Source organism: Phocoena sinus, chromosome X, assembly GCF_008692025.1.
Source record: "Phocoena sinus isolate mPhoSin1 chromosome X, mPhoSin1.pri, whole genome shotgun sequence".
Lineage (NCBI taxonomy): Eukaryota > Metazoa > Chordata > Mammalia > Artiodactyla > Phocoenidae > Phocoena > Phocoena sinus.
The window spans coordinates 126,382,237-126,391,463 of record NC_045784.1 but is presented as its reverse complement, the minus strand read 5'-3'; the positions used below and the strand labels follow the sequence as shown (position 1 = coordinate 126,391,463).

The following is a 9,227-nucleotide window of genomic DNA, read 5'->3' as shown; positions in this document are numbered from 1 at the left end:
GGTCATCAGGACCGGGGCCTAAGCGGCTCTTAGTCGGGGGACAGGCAGGGCAAAAGCCAGGCTGTGCAGACCGAGGCCAGGTTCCGGAGAGAGTGGGCGCTGTGGGCAGCAGGGTCACCCCTGAGGGGGACTCGGGGCTGGGCCCCACGAGGACGCCCCCGACCCCAACGGGGCCGCTCGGCAGCTGGCGGCTGCCCTCCTGACAGAGACTCAGCACAGCCCCGCGGGGACGGATGGGTGCCGCTCAGGGACCTAAGGGTGCGGGTTGCTTGAGGGAAATGCCCTCCGCCAGCTCCCTGTGGGGCAGCCTCTCTCTGGAACACCTCCAACCCTGCCCAGGGCCTTAAAGGCACAGAGTCTGGCATCTCACATCTAAGGGTCAGAGGCGCCGGACTTAAGACCCTGGGGGAGGAAGCACAGTGGTCTGTGTCTGTGTTGTCATGGCTTGAGGACTAACCCCCGACCCCGGTGTGCCTTCGATACAGATGGCCGTGACAAAAATGCTTCTGCTCAGAATTCAGTGGCAAAGGGTCATCCCATGACCCCTCCTAAGTGAAGAGGACTCTGGCAGTGCTGTGTCCCCACTTGTGCGGGGAGGAGAGGAAGACAAGATGGGGACGAGCACCTGACGGCTCTCCAATGCCACACTGCCTAGTAGAGGCTCAACAAAAGCAGGGCTTACCTTTTGTGATGACAAAATCCCCTTCTTTTCCGGCAGGAGTGTCTGAGCAGGTTACATTGGCCCTGAAATTCTCCACCTTTTCCAAGTGCCCACCTGCTATATGGCAGGTGCTTCAAATCCAGGATCCCACGTAAGGTTCACGTTGTCGTACGGCGCTCAGCAGGGAGGGCTGCCTCTTTAGCCCCCGGTGCCGTCTGCACCTCCCACTGCAGTGACCTCCCAATCCCATTAGGCCCAGAAGTTGCTCCTTCCTTTCGATGCCAGGTCACAGCCCAAACCTGTGGGTCTCTGATGCCGCCATATTTCTGCACCTGCCTGAACGCGGGGACACTGGCGGACGTTGCTCCTTAGTGGCTAGGACTTATTTCTAGTATTATTCTGATCCCAGACTCTGTCCTTCTCCCCTCTGGAAATTGCTTTCTTTTCATGACATCTCAGAGAATTTGCAGCTCCATAGGAAACGGAATAGAAAACCAGTCAAAATTGCTGTTCTGTGTGTTTAACTCCTGCAGGATATATTATTCAATTTGGATGTGTGTGTGTGTGCGCGTGTGTGTGTGTGTGTGTGCGTCTGTCGGCATGGAGGGAAGGGTGGTGATTTCCCCAGCTGGGGGCAGCTCACGCAAAGCTCCCAGGATTCCAGTCACATGGCGACTCCTTTCCACTTCGGCAGCCTCTCCTCTTTCAAACCCCCTATTTTCATTCATTTCATCCCACTGAAATCTAGACCTTGCTCACAAGTGGCCAAAGTAAACTCCAGGTGACTAAAATGGTCGTTTCCATACGGTTGGTAATTGGCTCTCCCAGGGCAGGGAGAGGAGGGCCAGCCCCGGGAATACCGAGCAGGGCTTCAAAGAGCAAGACCCTCATTTCTCTGGAAATCCTCGCAGATGGCGGGTATGAAACACCTACCTCTTCACTGTGGCCCACTGCAATGCAACAAGAGCCAGCACCCCTTCCTTCCTGCCCCAGGGCGAGATTTCTCTCGGCTTTATCCGTGACCCAGAAGGACATCTCACAGCAATGTCCCATTTCAGACTTTCCCCTCCAACCCAAAACACACCCTCTGCATGTCTGGCTGCTGCCACCGCCCAGCTTCATCACCATCACCTCCCACAGAAGGAACCCCCACTTCCCAAAGGCCCAAAGTGCCCTGGCTCGGGGCACTTAACGCTCCAGGGCTCGCTCCTGGAGCCCCACCGCCTCGTCCCATGTTGTCTTATTCTGTGGGACTTAGGGGACGTCTCACCACCTTCCTCATGTGACAGTGGCTCCTAGACCATCACTCTAGGTGTGGGTGTGTCCTGCTTTTCCTAGCGTTCCCGCTACTAACACAGGCCCTTCCGGAGAGCAGAGGCTCCGTGGAGGTCTGCGGAATAAACAAGCCAGTGGGCAGGGGGCTTATTGACAGAGATGAACCTTCTCCTACTTTCTTAAAATACCCGTGCAAATCCAACTCAACAGAGATAGTTCGTTTTATTTACAGAATGACAGACAAGACAGGGAAGCAAGAATTGGAACAACAATGGCTTTTATTTTTCTATTTCTTCCCCCATCTATATCACTGCTAAGTACTTCCACGTTTCCAGAGCAGTTCTGATTCCAATTCCGTTATCTTGAACACGGTCACAAAACGAACTGGGAGATTTCCCAACCTCTCTTACAAAACAGCAAAACTCTTGTTCTTGAACTGAATTAGCGCAAATAACTGTGGGATTAACGTCATACACAAAGTTAGACACTGAAGCTTGTTTAGTCTTCTATTCAAAGAACCAACATTTGAAAAATTCCTAAAGAAAACAGACATGGAAGTCCATGTCAACATACACAACAGGAACCCAAAATGCTGCACACCGGCTTCCCCCAACTCGCCCGGCTCTCACTGCTTAGAAGGCTGACCGCTCCCTCTTCAAACTCAGAGTGAAGGATCAGCCCCCCTTCCTGCCCCACGGGAGAAGCTGCTGGACGTGGGACTGGCTGCTGCTCTGGCTGAGGCTCCCTCTTCCTCATCGCTCACGCTCTCTGCAGACACGGATGGGAAGAACCTGGGATCCATGCTATTGACCCTGAGCAGATGCTCCAGGACCTGCCACTTGCTGGCCTCCGCGTAGGCCCGGGGACCCCACAGGAACTCGTAGCGGGCAGGGTCGCTGTGGGGCACCTGCTGGTACTTCAGGTAGCCAGCCTGCACCCACACTTCGGTGAGCAGCTCCCTCCTGGCACGCAACCCCAGCTTGCTGAGCGCTCCCCGCAACTCCTCCTCAGGGGCGCGCTCACCGAACAGGGTGATCATGGTCAGGACCATCACCAGGAGGCCGTCCTCGCACGTGCGCTGCCCGGCCCTCAGCACTGCATCCCAGGTGAGGCCCAGGGTGGGGACCAGGACGTAGGTGCGATCGCGGGGGCCCACCTCCCTCACATCCAAGCCAAACACCACCTGCAGGCACTCGCAAGCGTGGCGGAAGACCTCGGGGAAGTGGTCCCGATGCTCCGGGAGGACCGTACTCAGCATCTCCACCTCGGAGGTCGGCTCCCCGCTACGATACTTGAGGAGCAGGAACACCACCAGGTCAACCATCAGCGAACCAAGTGCCTCCTGGGGCAAGGGCTCGGCATAGGCGGAGACGGAGGGGGCGCCAGGGGAGGCGGAGGACGAGGGGGATGCGGCCTCCTCCCCCGCAGCCCCCAGCAGCGACGCCTCCACCGGACCCTGGGCCGGGACTGGGGCCTGAGGGTCGGCCTCAGGCTGGCGGAGCTCACTCATCTCGACCGGGGACCTGATCACTGGGGTCGAGCCGCCCACGGGAGTGTGGGCACGGGTGACAGGCGTGGACCTCATACCTGAGGAAGAGAGGGGGTGTGAGCGGCCTCGGCGGAGAAAGGCCCCCTGGGCAGCCCTGACGAAGGCCACTTACAGGTCTCCTCTTAAGGGCTGCCCTCGGGCCTCACAGGGGCGCTCCTATTGGGCAGCCTGTCCCCTGCCAACCTGAAGAAGGAAGTGAGGGGGTTCCTCAGGGTGCAGCCAGCACGGCCCCAGGTTCTGGGGCTGACAGGGCAGTGGGGTGACTTGGGTGTAGTGCGGTCCCCTCAGTTCTGGGAGGGGGAGCCCCTGGGTACACACTCAGGGCACGCACCTCCCCTGGACTCCTGGCGCTGCCTGGGCCTCCTCTGCTCTGTGCCCTGACGACACGGTCCTCAGACCTGGGCCTTCGCCTCCCGGTTCCTGGAGCCCCTGTAAGAGGAATGGAGGGCGCACCTCTTGTGTAGACTGTGGCACAGTTCCGGGCCTCGGTGCTGGTAGGAGAATTGGACCGGACTCCGTGAGGTCCCCCCAGTTCTGAGCTCTGGGGTGAGTGGTCCCCTCGGGGCTCTCTCGTCGTGCTCACTGTTCCCCTTAAGGGCCTGGACCCTCCCCTTTGCAGGCCGGAGGGGAAACTCAGACCAGGACCCCGAATCTGAACAGAAAGCAGTGAGGGGGCCCCACAGGTGGCCGCACCTGCCCAGGGCCTCCCGACGGTCCTAGGATGGGGAGATGCTGGGTCCTCACCTCCTCCTCACATCCTGCCTGGCCTCCCAGCGCTGACCACAGGGGCAGATTTCTGTTGAGGCCCCTGTTCCAGGGCTGGGGGTCTGCTCAGTCCTCCCTCGGGGTCCTGGGAGTCCACCCTCTGCGGACCTGAAGGCTCACCCCTCACACCAAACACCTGACCTCCTGAGGACTCCGACCCAAAGGTTCGGAAACATCTCATCTGCTGACCGTGCTCTGGCGCCTCCAACGCCCCCGCGGAAGGGCAAAGGATCCCTCCCTGTGTTGGGGTCTAACGTCCTCAGTCCTTCCTTCCTCGCGTGCAGGCTGCACTCTGGGCAGGACCTGGGACTGTCCCGTCTACCACTGTGAGTCCCTGCTCCTTATACCAGGTCTCCAGTCTCTCAGAGACCCTGAAGTCAGGACAGGCCCACTGTGCTCATCCCGCCCCGGGGCCTCCCATGGCCACCTGCGAGGGTGATGATCTGGTGGGTCCCCTTAGTCCTGCCTAAGGGCCCTAAACTTTGTCCACCAGGGACGTGACATTTTACCCTCTGCCCTCATTAGACCCCGCCCCTCATCCCAGATCCCCAGCTTCTCTGAGAACCGGATGTCAGGAAGAGCTGATTTGTTCATCCCTCCCTACGGCCTCCCAGGGCCAACTCTGTTCTGGGATCCAGGTTGCCCTCAGTGCTCCCTCAGGGCCCTCACCTTGACTCCACACAGGACCTGGGATTCTGTCCAGTGCCCACCAGACATCCCCGCCCCTTATACCCCCTCCCTCGTCTCTCTGAAATCCCGCCCCGTGCTCCCCTCCCCAGCGTCTCTGAGACCCGGATGTCAGGCACTGCTGCGTGTGCTCATCCCGCCCTATGGCGTCCCAGGGTCAACTTTGTTCTGGGGTCCACGCTTCCCTCAGTCCACCTTCAGGGCGCTCACCTTGATTCAACGCAGGACATGGGATTCTCTCCCGTCCTAACCAGACACCCCGACCCTTATACCACCTCCCCAGGCTGAGAACCCGCCCCATGCTCCCCCTCCGCAGCGTCTCTGAGACCCGGATGTCAGGAAGTGCTGCACGTGCTCATAACGCCCTATGGACTCCCAAGGCCAACTGTGTTCTGGGATCCAGGCTCCCCTCAGGGTACTCACCTTGACTCAACGTAAGACCTGGGATTCTCTCCCGTGCCCACGAGACACCCGGACCTTTATATCGCCTCCCTGAGACCCCGCCCCGTGCTCCCCATCCCCAGAGTCTCTGAGACCCGGATGTCAGGAAGTGCTTCACGTGCTCATCCCGCCCTGTGGGCTCCTAGGACCAACTCTGTTCTGGGATCCAGGCTCCCCTCAGTCCTCCTTCAGTGTGCTCACCTTGACTCAACGCAGGACCTGGGATTCTCTCCCGTGCTCACCAGACACCCAGACACTTATACCTCCACCGCAGCCTCTCTGAGACCACGCCCAGTGCTCCCCCTCCGCAGTGTCTCTGAGACCCGGATGTCAGGAAGTGCTGCACGTGCTCATCCCACCTTATGGTCTCCCAGGGCCAACTCTGTTCTGGGGTGCAGACTCCCCTCAGTCCTCCCTCAGGGCGCTCAACTTGAATCAACACAGGACCTGAGATTCTCTCCCATGCCCGCGAGACACCCAAACCCTTATACCGCCACAAAAGCCTCTCTGAGACCCCGCCCCGTGCTCCCTCTCCCCAGCGTCTCTGAGACCCGGATGTCAGGAAGTGCTGCACGTGCTCATCCCGCCCTATGGACTCCCAGGGCCAACTCTGTTCTGGGATCCACGCTCCCCTCAGTCCTCCCTCAGTGTGCTCACCTTGACTCAACACAGGACCTGGGATTCTCTCCCGGGCTCACCAGACACCCAGACACTTATACCGCCACCGCAGCCTCTCTGAGACCACGCCCAGTGCTCCCCCTCCGCAGTGTCTCTGAGACCCGGATGTCAGGAAGTGCTGCACTTGTTCATCCCGCCCTTTGGTCTCCAAGGGCCAACTCTATTCTGGGATCCAGGTTCCCCTCAGTCCTCGTTCAGTGCTCTCACCTTGACTCCAAGGAGGAACTGGATTCTCTCCTGTGCCTGCCTGAGACCCCGCCCCTTACACCCCCTCCCCAGTCTCTCTGAGACCCCGCCCCTTACACCCCTCCCCAGCATCTGAGACTGGGATGTCAGGAAGTGGTGCAGGTGCTCATCCCGCCCTATGGCCTCCCAGGGCCAACTCTGTTCTGCGGTTCAGGCTCCCCTCAGTCCTCCCTCAGGGCCCTCACCTTGGCTCCACGCAGTACCTGGATTCTCTCCTGTGCCCGCCTGAGTCCCCGCCCCTTATACCCCCTCCCCAGCCTCTCTGAGACCCTTCCACTTACACCCCCTCCCCAGGGTCGCTGAGACCCGGATGTCAGGAAGTGCTTCACGTGCTCATCCCGCCCTGTGGGCTCCTAGGACCAACTCTGTTCTGGGATCCAGGCTCCCCTCAGTCCTCCTTCAGTGTGCTCACCTTGACTCAACGCAGGACCTGGGATTCTCTCCCGTGCTCACCAGACACCCAGACACTTATACCTCCACCGCAGCCTCTCTGAGACCACGCCCAGTGCTCCCCCTCCGCAGTGTCTCTGAGACCCGGATGTCAGGAAGTGCTGCACGTGCTCATCCCACCTTATGGTCTCCCAGGGCCAACTCTGTTCTGGGGTGCAGACTCCCCTCAGTCCTCCCTCAGGGCGCTCAACTTGAATCAACACAGGACCTGAGATTCTCTCCCATGCCCGCGAGACACCCAAACCCTTATACCGCCACAAAAGCCTCTCTGAGACCCCGCTCCGTGCTCCCTCTCCCCAGCGTCTCTGAGACCCGGATGTCAGGAAGTGCTGCACGTGCTCATCCCGCCCTATGGACTCCCAGGGCCAACTCTGTTCTGGGATCCACGCTCCCCTCAGTCCTCCCTCAGTGTGCTCACCTTGACTCAACACAGGACCTGGGATTCTCTCCCGGGCTCACCAGACACCCAGACACTTATACCGCCACAGCAGCCTCTCTGAGACCCCGCCCCGTGCTCCCCCTCCCCAGCGTCTCTGAGACCCGGATGTCAGGAAATGCATGAGCTCATCGCGCACTATGGCCTCCCAGGACCAACTCGGTTCTGGGGTCCAGGCTCCCCTCAGTCCTCCCTCAGGGCACTCACCTTGACTCCACGCAGGACCTGGGATTCTCTCCCGTGCCCACCAGACACCCCAAGCCTTATACCGCCTCCGCAGCCTATCTGAGACCCCGCCCCCTGTGCCCCCTCCGCAGCTTCTCTGAGACCCGGATGTCAGGAAGTGCTGCACGTGCTCATCCCGCCCTATGGCCTCCGAGGGCCAACTCTGTTCTGGGGTCCAGGCTCCCCTCAGTCTTCCCTCAGGGTGTTCACCTTGACTCCAAGCAGTAACTGGATTCTCTCCTGTGCCCGCCTGAGACCCCGCTCCTTATACCCTTCCGTAGCCTCTATGAGACCCCGCCCCTTATACCCGCTCGGCAGTCTCTGTGACACCCTGACCCTTATACCCTTCCCTGCCTTCAGCCCTGGGCGGCCCTGGGGCGGAATGAGCACTTGGCAGCGAGTCCTCACGTATCCGGGTCTCAGGGAGGCTTAGGAACAGGTATAAGCGTCCGGTCTCAGGTGTGCTATGGCTAGACCCCAGGTCCTGCGTGGACTCAAGGTGAGGGCCTTGAGGGAGGACTGAGGAAAACGTGGACCCCAGAACAGAGTTGGCCCAGTGAGGTCATAGGGCGGGATGAACACATCAGCACTTCCTGACTTCCGGGTCTCAGAGAAGCTGGGGGCCTGGGATAAGGGGCGGGGTCTCATGAGCGCGGAGGGTAAAATGTCACGTCCTTGGTGGACTAAGGTTAGGGCCCTTAGGCAGGACTGAGGGGACCCTGAGGGAGGACAAAAGGGACCCACCAGATCACCGCCCTTGCAGGTGGCCGTGGGAGGCCCCGGGGTGGGATGAGCACGGTAGGCCTGTCCTGACGTCAGGGTCTCTCAGAGACTGGAGACCTGGTATAAGGAGCAGGGACTCACACTGGCAGACGGGACAATCCCAGGTCCTGCCCAGAGTCCAGCCTGCACGCGAGGAAGGAAGGGCTGAGGACGTTAGACCCCAACACAGGGAGGGATCCTTCGCCCTTCCGCGGGGGCGTTGGAGGCGCCAGAGCGCGGTCAGCAGATGAGATGTTTCCTGACCTCTGGGTCGGGGTCCTCAGGAGGTCAGGTGTTTGGTGTGAGGGGTGAGCCTTCAGGTCCGCAGAGGGTGGACTCCCAGGACCCCGAGGGAGGACTGAGCAGACCCCCAGCCCTGGAACAGGGGCCTCAACAGAAACCTGCCCCTGTGGTTAGTGCTGGGAGGCCAGGCAGGACGTGAGGAGGAGGTGAGGACCCAGCATCTCTCCATCCTAGGACCCTCGGGAGGCCCTGGGCAGGTGCGGCCACCTGTGGGACCCCCTCTCTGCTTTCTGTTCAGATTCGGGGTCCTGTTCTGAGTTTCTCCTCCGGCCTGCAAAGGAGAGGGTCCAGGCCCTTAAGGGGAAGAGTGAGCACGACGAGTGAGCCCCGAGGGGACCACCCACCCCAGAACTCAGAACTGGGGGGACCTCACGGAGTCCGGTCCAATTCTCCTACCAGCACCGAGGCCCAGAGCTGTGCCACAGTCTACACAAGAGGTGCGCCCTCCATTCCTCTTACAGGGGCTCCAGGAACCGGGAGGCGAAGGCCCAGGTCTGAGACCGTGTCGTCAGGGCACAGAGCAGAGGAGGCCCAGGCAGCGCCAGGAGTCCAGGGGAGGTGCGTGCCCTGAGTGTGTACCCAGGGGCTCCCCCTCCCAGAACAGAGGGCACCCCACAACATGCAAGTCACCCCACCCCCCTGACAGCCCCAGAACCTGGGGCCGTGCTGGCTGCACCCTGAGGAGCCCCCTCACTTCCTTCTTCAGGTTGGCAGGGGACAGGCCGCCCAGGAGGAGCGCCCCTGTGAGG

At 60.6% G+C, this 9,227-nt stretch overlaps 1 protein-coding gene across 1 annotated transcript; it reads right to left on the bottom strand.

The window, feature by feature from the left end:
• Nucleotides 1-2,597: 2,597 nt before the first annotated feature.
• LOC116747230 (melanoma-associated antigen 8-like) lies at nt 2,598-3,446 on the bottom strand. The gene has a single exon (XM_032619009.1). It carries the CDS (start codon nt 3,444-3,446, stop codon nt 2,598-2,600), a length of 849 nt encoding a protein of 282 aa, XP_032474900.1.
• Between the last annotated feature and the right edge of the window lie 5,781 nt (nt 3,447-9,227).